Source organism: Marmota monax, unplaced genomic scaffold, assembly GCF_021218885.2.
Source record: "Marmota monax isolate L192 unplaced genomic scaffold, Marmota_monax_Labrador192_F-V1.1 WCK01_AAM20220418_F8-fsc00258, whole genome shotgun sequence".
NCBI lineage: Eukaryota > Metazoa > Chordata > Mammalia > Rodentia > Sciuridae > Marmota > Marmota monax.
The window spans coordinates 1,330,452-1,351,974 of record NW_026692172.1 but is presented as its reverse complement, the minus strand read 5'-3'; the positions used below and the strand labels follow the sequence as shown (position 1 = coordinate 1,351,974).

At 35.7% G+C, this 21,523-nt stretch overlaps 1 protein-coding gene across 5 annotated transcripts in view; it reads right to left on the bottom strand.

Annotated features, from left to right (window-relative positions):
* Positions 1–4,747: 4,747 nt before the first annotated feature.
* Positions 4,748–21,523, bottom strand: part of Gpr174 (G protein-coupled receptor 174) — a 35,064-nt gene continuing 18,288 nt past the window's right edge. For 3 of the 5 annotated variants that reach the window (XM_046421727.2, XM_046421709.2, XM_046421736.2), the window contains one exon: positions 4,748–9,518. In XM_046421727.2, the coding sequence (XP_046277683.1) occupies positions 7,971–8,972 (1,002 nt within the window). In that variant the 5' untranslated portion in view covers positions 8,973–9,518 and the 3' untranslated portion in view covers positions 4,748–7,970. The remainder of the gene's footprint in view (positions 9,519–21,523) is intronic. The other 2 variants (XR_009224840.1, XM_046421754.2) reach the window with 2 other exon arrangements.

Sequence of the window (21,523 nt, the reverse complement as noted above, 5' to 3'; positions counted from 1 at the left end):
ATACATTTTTTGAGTATTTACTGTGTTGTGGGTTGTGGACTAACCATCACAGACACAAAATTGAACAAATCTAGTATTCAAATTGAGGCAGACATACAATAAATAAACAAAAAAATTATAAATTATAAGTACTCAGGGAAAAATTCAAGGAGAACTTGCATCTGTAGTGGTGGAGAGTTCTTTTTAGCTAGAGTGATCAACATTGAGAACTGAACGACTTTGAAAATTGAAGGAAGAGACAAGATAGCTGTTGAGGTGGAAGGAAGAGATATTCTAAAGACATTTTAAAGCAATTTAATTTCTTAAAGTAATTAAATTTGAGGCCAGTGCTGCACCTGAGCTGATTCATTGATGTGTTGTCAGAAAAGGGAGTGTTGCTTTCTCTCTGGAAACAGTATGAAGAAAGTATAGGCACCTCTGATATCCACCTCTTTGGTTCTCCATCTTGCTGACATTAACCCTTGTCCATACAGTGCCAGGACAGCTTTGCCATGACTTTTAAGATGCTGTTCCATTTGCTTGTAGATGTTTGTGTCATGGGGTGTGTTAGATAACCCAAGGTGGAAGAGAAGGTGCTGCACCATTTCAGGGAAGTAGAGATTGTACAAAATGAGATGAGTATACAAAGGACGGCTGGGGTTTGTGGTATAGATGAAATGTTTAGGACAAATGGCATCCCTATAACCCTTGAATCCCTAGAATAAAAGAGAATACACATTGTTCCTCCATATGTATTTTCCACTTCTTCAATAAAAAAAAAAGATTGTTCAATTCTTAATTTAACAAGTGCCCACCTGGAATAATGACTGCAAATTCTTTACTTCCTGGCAGCTTGGTGGGGCCATGTCATCAATTTCAAGCCAGTGAGTTGCATGCAGGAGGATATTCCCAATATCCAGTCATCAACTTTAGGGAAGATACATACCTGCACTCCCCCATTTCAATAACATTAATGTGATAAGATATCACTAAAAGAAAAATTTAGACAAGTTAAATTTAAATTTAATTGAGCAAAGGATGGTTCATAAATTGGGTCGCCCTCAGAACAAGAATAAGAAGAGATTTAGAAACCTCTTCCAAGCTGTGTGAGAATCAAGGTTTTATAGGTTACATGCAGAATCAAATTAAGAAATCATTTGATTGCCTGCTTGCAACTTAAACTAAGGCATTTGCCTTATTTGGGTGAAACGTCCCTAGTTGGTTGTTAGTTGTCAGTTTCTGATCATTAAGTTTCATTTTGCTATTTCCATTGGCCTTCAGTTGCTTATGTAAGAACTAAGAATCCAATATGCTGGAGTTATGTGAACCTACTGACCTTACAATTAAACTTTTTCAAAACAATATCTTGTACCATTTAGGTGCAAAGAAAGCAACCAAGGAAAAAGGTACACTCATACATTGCTGGTGAGACTGCAAATTGGTGCAGCCAATATGGAAAGCAGTTTGGAGATTCCTCAGAAAACCTGGAACAGAACTACCATTTGACCCAGCTATCCCACTCCTTGATATATACCCAAAGGACTTAAAATCAACATACTACAGTGATGTGGCCACATCAATGTTTATAGCAGCTCAGTTCACAATAACTAAACTATGGAACCAATGTAGGTGCCCTTCAACAGATGAATGGAGAAAGAAACTGCGGTATTTATACACAATGGAATATTTCTCAACCATAAAGTAAAATGAAATTATGTCATTTGCTGGTAAATGGGTAGGACTGGAAAATACAATGCTAAGTGAAATAAGCCAATTCCCAAACACCAAAGGCCAAATGTTTTCTCTGATATGCAGATGCTAATTCACAATAAGGGGAGGGTAGGAAAGAACAGAAGTATTTTGGATTAGACAAAGAGAAATGAAGGAAAGGAAGGGAGGGGTGTGGGGATATGAAGGATAGTAGAACGAATTGGGCATTACTATCCTATGTGCATATATGATTACACATTGGTTGTACATCATGTACAATTCCACATCATGTCCAACCTGAAGAATGAGAAGTTATACGCTATATATGTATAATATGTCGAAATACATTCTACTATCACATAAAACTAATTAGAATAAAAATACATATTTAAAAAATATTGGTGTTATAAGACAAGAGCCTGGATCTTTTAACATCATGAAAAATAAAAGCTACCATACTGGCTTAGACTTCTACATGAAAAAGAAAAAAAAATGTGTTTCTATATAGTTTAAGTCACAGTTCTATTAACAACAGCTGAACTCATAGTCTAACTATTCTTTTCTTATCAGGACAGATACAAAATATGAATATGTGCTGTGCCTGAGGGAGGTAAAATTTAGAGAACTTTAGCCACCTAACTCTAAGTAATAGTCACAGAGTTCACATAACTATGGCATAGATTTCAAAAATATTAGAGGATATACATTTACATAGACACATTCTAATACTATTCTCAGTATTGTTTTGTGAATAATTTTTAACTAAAATGAAAAGGCAGTTTGTCACCATTGATATTTTTACATTTAGTGGAACTGAATTTATTAGAGTCAATTCCTTCCCAGAAAAATCTATAATAAATTTGGACCCAGTAATCACTGAACAGAATTCAGTGCTAGTCTCCATCACTCCTGTGAAGTAGAAAAGGGTTCACCTAAAGGAAATGGAGTTATATTAATGAATATTTGTATCTGAGTTGGAACTTGTTCAGATTGATCAAAAGGGAATTTTACTTGTTGGAATTTAGTGTTTGACATCATTGTAGAGCATTTAAAATCAGTTTTTTATTTCTCATTACCTTTTGACCATACACTGAATGGTTCATAGAAATAGCACTATAACTTACTAAAATATTTACAAATAAAATTAGATAATGTTTGAATATATTTTAATCTAGGATACAGGAGTCAAAGCTTGCATACAACAGAGAAAGTTTGTCATGCACTGATATTGTCTGGAGTTGAATACTAGGACTTTATTATATTAATTGCTCCTCTTTGAATATGTTTGAACTTTTCCATAGTAGAATGTACTGTGTATCATTTTTCTTTAAATATGTGTCAGTGAAAAAGTTAAACTTGTGAGATTAGACAATTTTAAAGTCAGTATTAAATGTTTTACTTTATGCAAAGGTGGTGTGGTCAGTTTTTAGTAAGACTATGTCCTTTATGCTTTCATTCCTTGAGTACATAACTTGTACTATCATTTCTTTGAACTATTTTTATTTTTGTCTTCTTATTTTATTAGCACATGAATAGTATGAGTGCTATCAGTCTTCCTATAATTTTCAGATATTCAATATGTTTTAGAAAAGCTCCCTCAAATCTCATCATTATAGGCCGGAATCAAATTTTAGGAGTTCCGCTGGGTGGGGTGGTGCATGCCTGTAATCCCAGCAGCTTGGGAGGCTGAGATGGGAGGATCACGAGTTCCAAGCCAGCCTCAGCAACAGCAAGGTGCTACGCAACTTAGTGATATCCTGTCTCTAAATAAAATACAAAATAGGGCTGGGGATGTGGTTCAGTGGTTGAGTGCCCCTGAGTTCAATCCCAGGTTTTCAAAAAAACAAAAACAAAAATTTAGAAGTTCCTATAAAAGAAGACACTGGAGGTGGGCCTAATGACCATCCTTTCCATGGAACAGTTGCATTATTTTCTTTGAAGAGATAAAAGAAGGCATATGTAAGGCTATGGATGCATCAGAAGATGTGCATAGAGAGTTAGATGAAGAGAATTTTATCAATAATATAAGTGGTGGTGGTAAAATCAAGTAGTGGATATGGCTGAAAAGTTCTGTTGAGGACATTTTTTGTAAAGTTCATTCTTCTCCCACCTTCTGCTACACACACACACACACACACACACACACACTCACTCACTTCATTCTTTACAAATTAAGGAATAAGTAAGTTAAAACAGCTACATTTACTCAAAAGTTTATCTCTCACTTCCTCTCCACAACCACCACCACTCCATTGAAAGCAATGGAGTTATTTGTGAGCTGGCTTCAAGGGGCACAGAAGAGTTCTCTATATGACTTGAGGCCATTTGAAGCATGGGGGAAATTATACATTTATAATTTTATTATTTTATTCAGGTCTACCAGAACATCAGAAATTCCTCATTTGGAAAAACTTTACCATTTCCAGGGAAAGACTTTCTGAGAGAGCCAAAATGTGTATTTTCTAATAACTTGGTTATAACAGAATATAACTCAACTTCCTGAAAGCACTAGGGACATAGATGAGATGAGTAAGGAACTGCTCAAGGAGGAAAAAAGAGCTAGGCTGAGAAGAAGACTAAAGGTTTTTCCTGACTTGATTTTGTTGTTGTTGTTGTTGTTGTTGTTGAAGTATATCTTCTTTAAGAAGGGCAGAGGGGGACGATAGAGGATGGATTTTTCCTTGCCATTCCACAAGAACAAACAGAGACTGCCATGTCATATAAACCTTAAGAATAAAAAGAAAACATTCCCTCTGCCCTCTTATTGAAAAGAAAGGGTTTTAAGTAGCCCACAGATAGGGTGAGAAATAATTTAGATAGTAAAATGTCTATCTGTGGGAGGAGAGGGGAACAGAATATAATAGGGTGAAGGAAGTGGCTCACCTTTCTCTTTGAGAACTGAATATACCTCTACAACAGAGGAAAAAAGAAAAGGAGAGTCTCAGTCTCTTTTATTCATGTGTATCCACATGCGTGAGAACACTAATACACTCAAGTCTATTGGTTTACTAAAAAAAGAGGCTAAATTGAATACACAATGACTTCTAGAGGCAGAAAATATAACCACATAAACAATCTTTATTATTAAAAGGTGTATTATAAATTATAGCTGCAAATAAACTCCAAGTGCAACATTTCACAGTATCTTGGGAGTCAAAACAAAAAGTGAGATAAAAAGGTTGCACAAGAGTCCACCAATGCACCCTTTCAGGCCAAGAGAGTCTGGTCTGTTGTTCCTGGGGCAGATGGCTCTTCTTCATGGAATTGCCCATTGAAGGAATTTTCTGCTTAATGAGGGACAATGAAAACACATAACCCATTTGAGTATAATAATAACAATAACAATAAAGACAATAATAATAACATTAAAATCACTTCATATTGAAAAGTATTGGAATCATTATGCTTGCATTTTGAAATTATACTTTAAACAATTTTACATAGGAAATGTGAGACCATTGACCTTGAATTGTATGTTACCATAGGTGAGTGTTTACTATTTGTACCCCCATTACATAAAATCCAGAGAGCTAAGTGAGAGAACTGAAGGGAAGATTCTCCAAAGAACGGGGAATCTCCAGGAGGAGACAACTACCTGCATAATAGCCACATCAAGACTTCTTTCCTAGTTTGGATTTTCCCCTGGAAATTGGGTCCACAGTTGGGAGGGAACGAGGCAAAAAGAAAAAAAAAAACAGAGATCTGAGAAACTGATGGCCACATTTATGAATATGTTTCTTAGAATTTAGCAGCCCCCTAATGGCCAGCAATGTAGTTGGTCACTTACTATATGTAATCTGAAAAGCACTGCTATATGACCCACTTTCATTCCAGTCTGTCTGCTTCAGTGTTTGCAATCCCTCCACTGAAATTCACCACTTTATAATAATGCCTAGTCATACAGTCTGGAATTCTTATATCCATGGACAAATATTAAGCTAACATTAGTCATTAGCACCATAGTATGAATGAGTTGATCAGATTATTGCCTAGAAGAGCATGGGAATGGGGAAGAAGATAAAATGTATTGATGAGGTGTGTATGTATGTGTGGGGTGAACAAAGGAAATCAGAGAACTGATGCAAACCTAGATGAGTAGGCCTTATAGAAGAGGTGGTCTTCATTAAGTAACCTAAGAACACTGGGCACTTGTCTTCTATTTAATGATATAAATGGGCTGCCTAACAAATGGATTCTGCCTTCAATCAAACCTCCAAGAATGTCAATAAACTCCTAGAAATGTTTCTTCTCCCCTTCAAGAGAAAATGTTTAAAATGAAATCAATGTTAATAAAATTAAATCAATAGTATCCCCATGTGATCCTAAGAAGTGTAATTCATGTAAATCTAGGAAATAGTAAGCACAGAATTTAGACAGAATCCTCCCATCACAAGTACCTACAGTTGTTTCACAATTCCACATAATGATTACTTGGAATCTTATTACAACATTAAATTATACTCAAACACAAATCACTTTGAAGCAAACATACACCAGTTACAGTTACTCTTCTTAAATTTTAACACTCATTTAATACATCAAAACATGTACCTTATGATGAATTATTAGAAGATACACAGATACACTATTACTAGCAGCACAGAGTCATCTTTCTAATATGGTATTATTTTTATATCAAAGTACAAGTCAAATAAACAATTGCCCAGAGGAAAACTTTATAAAATGTCCTGTTAATCTTAGCTTTTAGAATTCATTTCGATTTCACCAGCTTTTCCCATAAACATATTAGTATCATAACTATGTGCCTAAAACTAAACCTTCCTCTATATATGTTAAAACCATTGCTTGGATTCTGCATCCTTTCTTGATGAAAAGTAGAATGTGTCTTCATTACAGGACACCAATTTTAGATAGAACATTTTTTTAAAGTTAGAGCTTTTTGCTAAATCATGTTGTAAAACATGCTAATATTTATGACCTCAGGTTTAATTACTACTCATATCCTAGGTTTGTCCTCCATAATAGTACCAAACAGGTAACAGACAAAGCAATTGTAAGGTGTGTCCAAAGATGCCAAAATTATCTTCCACACTTTTTTCAACAGGTGAAAGAATTGCCTTCCCCAGTTGCTGGGATGTGAGCTGTGCAGGCTTTCAGATTGATATGGCTGGGGCAAAGCTGAACAAGAAAAATGATCCACATGACTGCCTCCAAACTCTACTCTGGCTTGTGTAGGTGGATTTACAGATAACACCTAGCCTGGAATAAAAAACATAATGTGATGATGTTTTTAAGAGGCATAGTTAACTTTGTTTCATCTTTCCATTCTAGCCTAAACTTAGTGATTAATTAGTGCCCTATTTCTTCCATATGATCAGTAAGTGCAGTTAACTATCAGAGTTACCTCAATGTAACTCTAGAAACATGATGAAGATTCCCTCTATTGTGCATCTTCATACATTTCCAGAGATGTTCATTGGAAATAGTTTGAGAGACGGAACTGTGATTAGTTCCTTTCTGCTTTCTCCTGGGCCTATAGGTCATTTGGGTCACCTTGGATTGTCTTTGGCAAACTATCTGCCCTGGATAGATTCAAGGTGGCATCATATACAATCACAAAGAGTTATTTTATGTAGATGTGGTTGTTATTAGTTAAAACATACCAGAGTCCTGAGTTCAGATTTTGATTCACTGAAGAGATGTAACAAATGATGTTTCAAGTTGACATTGAATGAAGAAAATAGCTATTTGTGTCTTTAAACCTTGGAATCCAATCACACACATGGAAGATAAAAGCGAGTCAATGTTTATAAAATTTTGTTTACACAGAGTAATATATCCACCCTATTTAAAATACAACCAAAATTATGTTGTTGGAATGTAAAATGTGATTACTATTATAAATAGATAACTGCACTTCCTCTGAATATAGAGACTCAATATTTGTAGTAATAATCTCAGGTGTTTAAGGTAGCCCCAAGCTAGTAATCTCATTGCAACTTAGGTTCAATGAGATTAGGACTTTATCTAAGTCATTGACTCTAGATGAGAGCATATATGTACAGAATGTCATTAAAATTTTATAGTTTAGTTTCAGTCTTAAAGACCTGATGGGAAATTACTACATGGACAGGTCAACATCAATGATTGTGGAACGTAATGCTGCAAATAGTTACTACATGAAAATGTGAATTCCCCATACAGGTAAGAGAATACAACTGAAAAGTTATGAATGCTTCCTGTGAGTACTTCCCTGTAGCTTGGGGAATTGCAAATGCATTCTGATGTACTTGCTCTCCAGGCCTCATTCCATTTGTTATTTAGCATAATTCAGTTGCTATGGTAGAATTGGTATGGTTACTCACAAAGGATTTTGTATGGAGTTGGATGCTATCATGTAAATCTTGTCTTGAAAGACGTCTTCTGAACTCATTAGTGGTGAAATAGTATATGACTGGGTCAAGGCAGGAATTTAGACTAGCAAGACACAAAGCCACAGAATGAAAAATTAAAATCACTCTTCTGGCTAGGCAGCTTTTAATTTCATTGGACTTGACCAGGAAATCTAAAGGAAAACTGAAGTGATAAGGTGCAAAGCAAATTAGAAATACCCCTGCACAAGTTAGAATCATCTTCAAGGCTTTCTTTTTCTCTCCAAGGTCTTGAGCAACAGGATACTTATCTTGCAGTGATAAAGCTGTCTTCCAGGAACAATACAGGACAATCAGAAGAGGAGTAATAAACCCAACCAATTCTCCAACAGTCATCATGGCAACAGACTGGGCCAGATTGACATTCCTGGTAGGAAGGTCCACGAAACATTTGGTTCTGTTGCCTGGGGTGTCATCACTGGTTCTGAGGAGTGGGAATAGTAGACAGGCAAGGCAGATGATTAGCCAGCCAGCAATACTGATATATAAGTCATATTTCTGTTTGCAGTCATTAAAGCGAAATGGGTACATGAGAAACCAAAATCTTCGCACACTGATGCAAACCAAGAAGTAGATGCTCGCATACATATTGACATACTTTAGGTAGAAACAGAACATACAGAGGCCAGGTCCAAATGGCCAGTCATGGTTCAAGTAATAAAATATCCTCAGTGGTAGGGAAAGAACTTGTAATAGGTCAGCAATGGCTAAGTTTATCATAAATATTACAGCCCGTTTTGTTTCTTTCATATAACCATAAAATACCCACAAGGCTAATATGTTCCCTATAAGACCTGGCACAAGAATGACAGTGTATGTCACTGCATAGATGAAGTACCGAAAATCTGTGTTGTCTCCATTTGTCCTGTTACATGTGTCATTAGCAAGCATGATTCTTTCTGGAGAAACTGTTTTGTTTGATGGTGATTTAAAACCTAAATTCACAATTGATTAAATCCTGTTCTTTCTAAAATATGGATTGTAAATGGGTTGAAGAAACAGCATAAAATAATTTTCTTTTTGCCACATATGTTAGCCTCTATGTATGATTTGGGGACTTTTCAAAGAATTATCTGCACAATTTCCTTGGATTTATCTGGAGTAACTACATGGAAGTCTAGTTTGCAAGCACAGATGGAAAACCGTTATAATTTTCTTCTGTTGTTTATTGTAAAGCCTCCTAGGACATCATGACAGTTGTTTTTTTCCCATTTGGATCATGACTGTGCCATATAACAGATCTTCAAATTCCCATATGATGATAGCCATCTTTTTACAGGTGTTTGGCAGGCTGCTTTTCTTTTTTGGCTCACGCAGAAGAAAGGTTTGTATTTGTGTACAATGGGTCACCCACTTTCCACGATGATTAACTTGGACAATTAGTTTTCTGGGACATTTTCAGATATGTGTTGAAAGCTAAGTGAGAAACAGGCAGAGCTGCAAGTGAAAGAAAACAAGTTAATTATTGTCTGGCACATTTTTATAAAAAAGAAAAATCCTATACAAAGAAAAAAAAATATATATATATATATTTAAACTATATATATATATATATATATATATATATATATATAACATATTTATATATGTTGGTCAAAGGGTATAAATTTTCAATTACAAAATTAATATGTTTGTGGATGTATTGTATAACATGGAGACTATAGTTAACAATACTGTGTGTATACATATATATCTGTTTAAATGGAAAGTTTTTTATGTGAGTGAGGGTAATATGCTACAGATTCTACAAGGCACTTTCTTTCTACAGGAAAGTATAGGTAGAAGGAACCTCAGAAATAATCTAGCCCCTTGTTCTTCCAAATCTATGAATCAATATCACATGGGAGCTTGTTAGAGATTCAGAAGATTCTCAGGTTCCTCCTTTGATCTTCAGAATCAGAATCTGCATTTTTAACGAGTACCCCCAGGTGATTCTTCTGCACATTAACATTTGAGAATCTCTAATATAGACTATAATTTCACAAACTTCACATATCCTCAGACTAATGTGGGGAAGATTTTTTTAATTATAGTTTTCCTGGTGTTTCCTCCAGAGATTCTGATTCAGTATGTTTGGGGTAGGGCCCAAAACTCATTTTTTTAAAAGCTCCCCATATGATTCTGATATAGCCAGCCCAGCATTTGTCCTTGAACCATCATTTGGGGGCCACTGATTTGATCCAAATACATCCCAGATGTCTGAAAATCAGTGGGCAACAAGCCTCTCTTTAAATACTTCCATTTACATGGGTCATTTAGTCACCTCTTAATGATCCAAGACAATAGACCATAGCACCAGAACAGAGAATGAAAATCCCCAGAAAGTTGACTCAGCTGGGTCCATGACCCTTGTTCTGAGGTAAACAAATTTTAGCTTAGGGACTTGGAGAGTTGCCTCAAGGCTGCTGAAATCTAGGAGGACTTAACTGACTTTAAAGATACGTGGGAAGAACAAAATGAAATGGGAATTATGAAACATCCTGCTTTGGATTATCAAATCCATGTGGCTTGAAGCATGCATGATCCAGCCTCTGAAGAAATTGTTATTGTTATTATTTTGCCTCAATTGCCTGCTAAGTAAAATAGCACGTTGTTCAAAGATAGGGTGCTCACTTCATTTAAAAGGCATGATGAGTAACATGAACAATTAAGTATGCATTCAAGTTCAAGAGGTTAAACATTGAGATTTTTTAGATAAAGATGACGCAAAATAATCTAGCTCCTTTATATCACCATAAAGGAAATAAGTGTGAAGTGAAATAAGTCAGGCAAGGAAAGACAATGGTGATACAACACACAGCTCAGAACAACCGTAAAGGATAAAGAGTTGTCATACTCAAGGTCGTTCAGCTCCCAAACTGAAGTATATGTTTGAAATATTTTCACAGGTAGTGATTTTGATTAGGTGACAGAAAATTAGCCGGCAAACAACAAGTATATAAAAAGGTGCTAAAGGTGACTAATCATCAGGGAAAGGCAAATCACAGCACAATATCACTTCACTCCTTTAAGAATATTTATTGTTTAAGAGGCAAAAGATAACAAGTTGGGATGAGAATGGGGAGAAAAGGAAATCCTCTACACTGTTGGTGGTAAATTGGTGTGGCCATTATGGAAAATAATGGTATCTCATATCTGGATATGTATCCAAAGGAAATGATATGTTGAAGAGATTTTTGTCTGTAGTACTAGGAATTGAACCCAGGTCCTTGTGCATGCAAGGTAAGCACTCTTCCAACTGAGCTATTTCCTTAGCCTTGAGATTTCTCTTTTTGCACGTTTATTTCTGCATTCAATGTGGAATCAAGCTAACTAAACCTTAAAGGATGAATAAAAAAATGTGGTACATATACAGGATGAAAAGTTCTTTACCAATTTTTTTTTTCTTTTTGATCTGCAGTTTTCTTTAAATTTCTTTTTATTAGTGCATTAATATTATATATTATAGTGGGATTCATATACCACATTTGAACATACATATAAAACAGTCTTAGCAATCACATATGCCCAGTACCTATCCTTTCACTACCCTCCTCCCTCCCCCTGATACACTTGCTTTACTCTACTGATCTCCCTTCTATTATCATCATTATTTTAATTAGCACATTATACATGTATAAATACATATAAAAATCAGGATTCATTGCAGTATATTCATACATGAACATAGCATAATTTGGTAGATTCCATACCCCAGTACTTTCCCATGACCTCCTGCTGTTTAAACAATAAAAAGGGGAAATTCTATTATTTACAACAATATGGATGAGCCTGGAGAGCATTATGTGAAGTGAAATAAGTCAGGCAAAGAAAGACAAATACTGCATGAGCACACATATATATGGAATATAAAAAGCCAAACTCATAAAAGCAGAGGGTAGAATAGGGGTTGTGAGAGGTTAGGGATGGAATGGGAGATGGGGCAATGTTGGTCAAAGGGTATAAATTTTCAATTACAAAATTAATATGTTTGTGGATGTATTGTATAACATGGAGACTATAGTTAACAATACTGTATCACTTACTTGAAAGTTGATAAGAACTGATGTTAAGTGACCTTACTATGTACTAACCCAACCATGCTTACTCATACTCACACATTGTTACCTTTCAATGAGGCTTTCCTTGATCTTCCTATTTAAAATTGAAACTCTCTCCTAGCCCTTCCCAACTGACCTCTGAAATTATTTTATCCATATCAATCATCAATGACCTACTTGATCATTTTTACTTATTTATTTTATTTATATTTCCCTACTAGAATGCAAAGTCCATGAGGAAAATATTCTTGCATGTTTTAATTATTTGCTATATACCCAGAGCCAAGAACTGTGCAAGACAAAGAGTAAGTGCTCAGTGTTTACTAAATTCAACAATTTTTGTAAATGTGTATTAACTGACAAAAAAAAATCAACATATCCCAAACAAAAAGGATCACCTCTCCAAATTCAAACAAGATTCTATTCCAGACATACTTATTATTTTGGTACCAGGGTTTGAACTCAGGGGAACTCAAGCACTGAACCACATCCCCAGCCCTATTTTATTTAGAGACAGGGTCTCACTGAGTTGCTTAGTGCCTCACCATTGCTGAGGCTGGCTTTGGACTCACGATCCTCCTGCCTCAGCCTCCTGAGCTGCTAGGATTACTGGCATGCGCCACAGCACCCAGCTAGACTTAATTATTATTTTTAAGATAATAAATATTTCCCAGGCAGCCTGTATCAAGTTTTGGAGATATGGAGAATTTCTCACTTATTTTCCATTTTTAAATATATTCCTGGGGCTGGGGCTGGGGCTCAGCGGTAGAGTGCTCATCTCCCATGTGTGAGTCCCTGGGTTTGATCCTCAGCACCACACAAATAAAATAAAGGTATTGTGTCCACCTACAACTAATATATATATATATATATATATATATATATAATTTTTTAAATTTATTTTCCTAAAGGAGCAATACCATACCATGAGAGAAATAATCTGTTTAGAAGTCATAAAAAGCTGGATTTAAATTCTTGATCCTAAATGAATTACAGTAGATGGGGTAGAGAGAGAAGATGGAAGGGGAGGGGAGGGGGGATAGAAGAGGATAGGAAAGGTAGCAGAATACAACAGTTACTAATAGGGCATTATGTAAAAATGTGGATGTGTAACCGATGTGATTCTGCAATCTGTATTTGGGGTAAAAATGGGAGTTCATAACCCACTTGAATCTAATGTATGAAATATGATATGTCAAGGGCTTTGTAATGTTTTGAACAACCAATAAAAAAAATTACTTTCCTAAATAAATAAATTCTTGATCCTTCATTTAATAGCTGTATGACCTTTAGTACCACACTAAACCTTTATGGTCCTTAATTTTTTCCTTGGCAAAATGAGAATAATCATATTACCAACCTACAGAATCAGTATGAGAATTGAGTTAAAAAATATATAATGCACTTAGTATATTGCTGGGTTAATAATAAGTGTTCAAGAAATATTAATAATCACAACTGGTTATTTTATGTAAGTGAATTAATTTTCATATCAATTTAAAAATTTGTATTGTTTCTACTCTAGTTTAGTCTTTTATTACTTAATTGGTTTCTGTATTTCCTCTTTTTTTCCCTACTCCATTCTACACCAGGCTATTATGAGTTCTTTTCTAAGATAACTTCCTAAAAAATATTCACGTCTCCCTATTTCCCACAAATCACAAACCACAGAGTCTGACATTCAAAGGTTTCCTTAATAAAGTACTGTTTATCTTTAGGTTTTTGTCTCCTACTACTCTATGCTTAGCATTCCAGCTCAATTGAGCTCCCACTCATCAAACCGACTTTTTTCTTTGCATAAACATTTTCTTTGCACATTTTGCTACCTTAGCCTTTTTTTGGTCCTGGAGATTGAACCCAGAGATACTCTAATACTGACCTATGTCCCAGCCCTTTTTATTTTATTTTGAGACAGGGTCTCACTTAGTAGTTCACGTTGATCTGAAACTTGCAATACTCTTGAGTCACTTGGAGTATCTTCTTTTTTGCCCATCAATTTTACCTATTAGCAAAGTCCTTTCTCAAATTTCTTGTTTTTCATGAAATATTTTATAGTTAAGACCACTATGCTTGGCCATTTCTCTGAATCTCATTTTTAAATCTGTTAAAGTATCTAATTCCCTTTTCTTTAAGTATGATAATTTTGGGGGCGGTACCAGAGCCAAGGGCACATAACCAATGAGCAACATCCCCAGCCCCTTTTAAGTTCTTCTTTGAGACAGGGTCTTCCTCAGTTGCTTAGGACCTTGTTAAGTTGCTGAGGCTGGCTTTGAATTCACAATCCTCCTGCCTCAGCCTCTCAAGTCAAGTACTGTAATTTTTGTCTTTGTCATATTTATGCCATTGTCTTCCTGTCCAGCCCACCCCATCCCAACTAGTCAAGAAACTTCATGGACTGAAACTTGTGCACCTGTGTAGCCCCTAAGTTCCTAGTACCAAACTTGGAACATGGAGATTCATCAAATATTTACTCAGCAAATATTTATCCAGCAAGTATAGTGTGCCAGGCACCATACTTGGTTCTGCAAATAAAGACCTTAGAAAAAGGCACATGATACATGTCTTATTGAACCTTATAATTGAGAGAGAGAGAGAATGATAATTGCTGTAGAGTCTGAAAACTGTGATCATAGGCAAAACACATTGTACTCTATAAGCACTAAAAGAAGGGAATGATCTAAACTGTTAAGAACACCAATGTGATTCTGCAACCTGTACAATCAGAAAAATGAGATATTATACCCCATTTGATTCAAGTGTATGAATTGTCAAGATCATTGTACTGTCACGTGTAACTAATAAAAAAAAAGAACACCTCTTGAACTGAAGTGAACTTAAAGTCAATGCTACCATCTGGGAGTCTATACTTCCTTTGGCCATTCCCTTGTTGTCCACACATTAATGAATTTCCAACTTTATATTTTAGCTTAATGAATAGAGAGCATCTCCATTAAGATTCTTCTGGCTTCCTCCCTGGAAAGCTGATGATTAATTCCCTTTGTTTATGTAACATTATTTTCAAGTAGAAAAAGTTGCTTGGGATGATGAAAAAGACTTCTAACCATGGGAAAACCCTAAATCAACTGTGAGTATAAATATTTCTTTATCTAGGGATTTTGGGAATAAAAAAGAAAGGATTATTTTTTCAGAGTATATCACTATTCTTTTGAGATTGTTTTTGCATAAGATGGAATCCATATTGGAACAGGCACTGAACGGACTCCAATTTTAAATGAGAGATTTATTTGAAGCAATATACCAGATTTCTTGAGCAAAATTTTTCCTAACTTCAGGATCCTAACCTTCCTCAATTGAGAATGGGGGTGGGAGGAAGAAAGAAAGAACGAACTAATGGTCCAAATTTAGTATGATCAGTTTCTGGTGTCTGGAACTTATAGGGATTTCTTAGGGAATTATTGTGGGAAGTTATTGTATTTGTTTATGAATATATATGTGTTCCTCTAAACCTGAGCTTCAGTGAATATTATTTTTATTTCAAGAGCATCTTTCAGTTATAGTAGATCTTTATTTGCTTTATCCAAGTACAATCTGGTTCAAACGAATATCAGGGATAACCTTGTCGTTTTGGTTAAACTTAATCTGACTAAGCTTTTATAATGTTAGCTGATAAAATACCCATCAAAATATGTATCTTTTTTAGGCTGGGGATAGAGCTCAGTTGGTAGAGTGTTTGCCTCTCATGCAGAAAACCATGGGTTCGATCTCCCACACCACAAAATAAATGTATCTGTTTTAATGAAGTAAAGGAAATGATCAAAATACTAGACCATCAAATTACCTAGTCCCTAATGGTTGTCTTTGAGACATAATAGCAGCAAGTGGGGTGTGGAGTCCTGCCCGGAAACTACTTAATCCCACATTATAGCCAACAAGTTGCTCAAAAAATCAACTTTATTTTAGAGTTAGGTTAGGTGTACATTTTAGTAAGCCAAGAAAAAAGAAGACCTAGTACCACAAGTGACTGAAAAGGATACGAGGCTGACCAGGTGTGTGCATATGTGTGGGAGACAACTGTACCATTATTACACATGAATAATCACAAATATTGGATAGAAGAGAGCAGAACAATTTCTTCCTGATTCTGATAAGCACACATGGCTAATTTCAAGGCTTCCCCTTTTCATTTTATTTTAGATCTTCAAAGTCAAAAAACTTACTATCTTTCTGGGAAACCTGCCCAGGAACTGCATGTAATTGAAAGCTGACTATATGGCACTAAGCACATATTTTAGAAAATATGAGCTTGGTAAATTCTTCCAGGGAATTTGCTAGTTCTGCCCTAGTGGATGTTCCACTGGATTTGTTTTTTAATCTGAAAGAGGTATATTCTATCTGGATGTCACCCTCCAATGAGGTTCCTTCCCAAATCACTTTAGCTTTGACACCTTTTTTGAGTCTCCTATAGGTCAAAATCATGAAGGAAAGAAACACACATATATAGACAACACAGTTATTGTGAACATTGCCACTTTGCCAGGAAGTTATTTCACTTAGCTAAGTCTAAACATCTCTGCTGAGTTCTGAAACCCATTTTGTTTTCAGCAAACAGTATCTTTTCCTCTGCTCTGAGAAGTACTCTTTTAATTAACTGGAGACAGCAAGAAGGTCATCACCCAGCTTCACATCACTAGTTGATAATGCCCAGTCACATTGCCTTTCCTTAGATATTATAGTTTGCAATTATTTTATATTCTAGAGAGCAGTACACACCAATTGGTAGTGGGGATGGACATATTCAAACCTGTACTAAGAATTAACAAGTACTCTGCCCACATCCGTGTCCCTATAGTCCATTAAAAAATGTTAGGCTGAGGGCTGAGGTTGAGGTTAAATGGTAGAGTGCTTGCCTAGCACATGTGAGGCCTGGGTTGACCCTCAGCACCACATTAAAAAAATAAATGAAATAAAGTTATTATGAAAAAAAAGTTAGGCTGCTCTTATGCAGCTTCCACCTCCCAGGGCCTTGTTTTAGCCACATGGTATGCGGGTGTCCATTTTTATTATTTCCCTTTTTCGAAAACTGGATCTTTCAAAATGTGGTTCCTAGGCTAATGTCAATGCTTTTTAAACTGCATATTCCTGGATGTACTGCATCTTAATTGCCAAAGGGTGGAGCTAAGGCATCTACATTTTAACAAGCTCACAAAAACCAAATCTGGGAGCCTTCAAATTGAAGAATCTTCCTTCAGTTAAAAAGAACAATACCATAGTTTCCAAAGTTAAGCTAGAGTCCTTGCAGGCATTTACTGTGCTTTCCTATCACCATTACCTATATTCTTGATTGTTCCTCAACTTAAATTGTTATATTTTACTTGAATCCATCAAAATCTTACTTATCCTTGAAGGCCACTGTCAAAAAATTCTACCTTTTCTATGAAGGCTTTCACTTTCCCTGCCTGGTTATGATCATACCCACCTGTGAACTCCAAGACTACTTTATTTATATCTGAAATATGCTTCTTTTTAGAATCTTATATGCTACATTCTTTGGCCAACAATGTAAATGATGCTCCACTTTGTTCATTGCTGTTTTTCTTGTGATTCATAGTGGATCTCAAAACGTATTTATCTATACAAGCTTAAAACACTAGTGAAAGTATTAAATCACTTTTGATGGGTACTTTAAAACACTGAGCAGCCAGTTTAGAATTACATGTACCCAAATATCTGGCTATCAGTGTCTTCTGTTTTTATTACTCTGGGAGCATTATCCTAACTGTCTTTTTAGAAGGCAAGTCACTATTTCACAAAGTTCCGTTTTACACATTAAATTTCAAATATTTTCACTTTTTAGAAATGATCAGAAGATCACAAGTTATGTTACAGTGGGAAAACTGTATGTATTTCCTGTTCTCAGTGCTGACACGGCTGTGGGGATTTTCCTCAGCTTTTCTGAATGTTCACCTTGTGTCTCAGACCAGACATGAGCATTTGGACAAGAAGAAGGTTTTTTTTTTTTTAAAGGAAAGTTATGAGCTTCCAAGCTTACATAAAATAAACTAAGGTCCAAGATAATCAGATCCTTCTGGCCATTTTCACTTTTTTGCAGGCCTTCTTGCAATTTTCTCTTTGACAGTGTGCCCTATCCACTGCTCCACAGGATTAATAGCCTGTGAAAGTGGAGGAGTAAACCAACCTTATGGGGTCTGGTAGAGAGAGCAAGGGTGGAGTAGAAAATAAAACCAGTCCCCAGGGCCTCAATCCAGGACTGGCCATGGTTTTGGGTGTAGGTGGCTACCTAATGTGGTGTGATTTTAAGGCATCAAAATACCTTCCTTTAAGAAAAAAAGACAGAAAAAATATCCCACTTGTCTGGGAACCAATCTCCTTTTGCCCATATGAAGAGTTTAGGCTGGGAATACCAGACTCCCACCTTTAAAGATCAGGCCCAGGGAATGCCTTATGAAGGAGTAGGAATGTCAGTACCCCACACAAATACAATTTCTGGAACATGTGTAATCAATCACAGAGCTTTTGCATCCTTTGATTTTCAGCTCACTGACCATATTAACTTTTTTCTGTTCTTTGTGCCTAGTAGTTTTTTCCTCCACAGTTACTTGTGTTTTATTTATATTTTGGAGTCATTTTCTCCATGCTTTGTTATCCAAAATCTATAGCATTTTGTTTTAAAGTACAAAAGGGTAATGTAGAATCTTCTAAGTAGACACTAAGGTCTTCAGAAACCTATTGGAAAATTATTTAAAGTTTAAGATTTTAAATATTAAAATTCAAGTGGCAAAAGTTAGTTATTTACTTCTCAGTAATTAGTCTAAAATGTGTATATCAAGCCTTCAGCAACGACCCTTAAAAATGCCTATGGAAAAGTTTATATTATAAGAGCTAGGCAATTCAATTAAAACATGCAGATCTTATTTCTGTATTTTAAATGACAGATAATTGATCATGTCCTGATATTAGGCTTTGAGGGAAGTATGGCATATTTAACACTCTGTTTCAGAAGATTGATATAAGCCTCTTGTAGTGACATGGTTTTGTTAGTTTTTAATTTTTTGTTTGTTTGTTTGTTTTTGATACTAGGGATTGAAACCAGGAGTGCTTTACCACTAAGCCACATCCTCAGCTCTTTTTTTAAAATATTTTGTCTAGAGATAGGGTCTAGTTACTTAGTTCCTCACGAACTTGCTGAGGCTGGCTTTGTACCTGCGATTCTCCTGCCTCAGCCTCCTAAGCCATTGGGATTATAGGTGTGCATCACTGTACCACAGCTTTAGTCTTGTGCTGGACCTGTATTGGTGGCATGTCTTTCCATACTCAAACTGAACAAGTATCTAAAAGATTACACCTCAATTTTCTACCATATTTTCTATGCTTTGAGAATGAATCCTATCAATGAAACAAGATTCTGGATGAATTATTTTGACCTCACTTTAGAAAATAACCCTTTAAAATCCTTGAGCAGTGACCACATGTCAGAAACCAATATGAGTGATCCCACATTTCTCCTTGGCAGCATAGCAATCCTCATTTGTAGAAGCAAATCAAGTATTTTAGAAATGTCTGATTCTCAGAGGCATCTTTCCTGTTTCTGACACTGAGGTGTCATTAAAATGAAAATGGACAGACTCCTTGAGTGATCTTCGAACAGTAATAGCAACCCTATGCACCATGACTTAGGAGGAAGCAGAGAGGATGGTAGCACAACATTGCTGATGTATCGCCTGCTTAGCCTTGTATTCCTACTCCTTCATAAGGCACCACACTAAAGAAGAGAGCTGTAGATATCCATTGCCTTAAGCCATCTCTAATGAAGGCTACAGGAGTAAGGCAAGGAGAATTCTTGATTAAACTCAAGGATTCCTGTGGCAAATCTATTGCACCACCCTCCAAGAACCTAGGTAGTTACATACTCACTTTGAGGTCACTGTATTCTGATTCTGGAAGAAATATGCCTTAAATATGAATATCAGTATTATTTAATAATAAGTCTTTATTTAATAATAATACTATATATCCTCATCAGAACTATTGTTACATTTGTTTGTGATGGCATTGTATATACTGATTTGAAAGGAGGTGGTGAAAATTGAGTCATATGGAACTCTTTCACCTTCTTCCTCCCACAACAGTCTTGTAGTTACTAGATTCACAATGACTTGGGAAATTTGCTCTCCTCTAAGAAAGGGATGAAGTGTCCTAAAGGAAAACAGACCTCATCCTGAGTCTGTACTGGGATCAGGCCAGTCCCTGGAGCTTGAAACATAGGCAATATGTGATTAGAATTTTGCATATTTGTCTTCACTGAATAATGTTCTGTTACTAATTTTTTTTCATCCAGTGGTGTTATTTGCAACATTTTATTCAATTTTGATGGCTCTTTATTTCACTGAAATAAAAACTAAGATAACTCAATTTGGGATCCAAAGAAGGAGAACTTAGAGGCCAAGGTTGTGTGCTACTGATTTTGGTCTTTAAAAACAAATGCAGAGGACTGGGGCTGTAGCTCAGCAGCAGAGCACTTGCCTAGCATGTGTGAAGTGCTGGGTTCGATCCTCAGCACAACATAAAAATAAACAAATAAAATAAATGCTTGCTATCTATAACTACAACAAAATAAAATAAAGAAACAAAAGCAGCATCTATCTTTTTGTATTTTGTAGTTTAAGTTAAAAAAGTATCTAAGAAACCTAGAAAATCCCTTCTTCTCAATATTTTATAGATGATTAAAAAAAAAAAACACTAGAGCTTGTATTCTGGATTAAGTGAAACACCAGAGAGGCATCACCTACTTAAAGTAATCAGGCAAGAAAATAAGGACATCTCCACTGACAAATGCAAGCTTTTTGTACTTTTCCAGCATAATATAAGCAATATTCAGCAATATTTTGGAAGGATGAACAAAGATTCATATTTTATCTCTGCTTGCAACATTTTGACATGAGCAACAGCCCTACTTCCCAGAGTTTAAACCCAAGAGAGTCTAACCACTAAGCCACATCCTCAGTCCTTTTAATGTTTTATTTTGAGATAGGGGCTCACTAAGTTGCTTAGGGCTTCACTAAGTTGCTGAGGCTGGCTTTGAACTTGTGATCCTAATTCCTTTGCCACCCAAACCACTGGAATTACAGTCATGCACCACCATGCCCGGCCTATGAGAAAGTTCTTTAAAGGAGAATTTTTATAATCTCATTTCCTCCTCAAGGTTTTCATGCCATCCCAATTAGAATTAGCCTTCCTTTTTTTTTTTTAATTCCCACAGTATGTTTCTTTTACTTCTATTTACCTGATACGTTTCATCCTGTCCAATGGTATAATGCATTGTCTGTACAACTACTAGACCATAAACTCTCTAAAAGTGAGAACACTTTCCTATACATCTGTGTATTTCCCTCAGCAGTTACAATAATTTTTTATTAAAGCCCC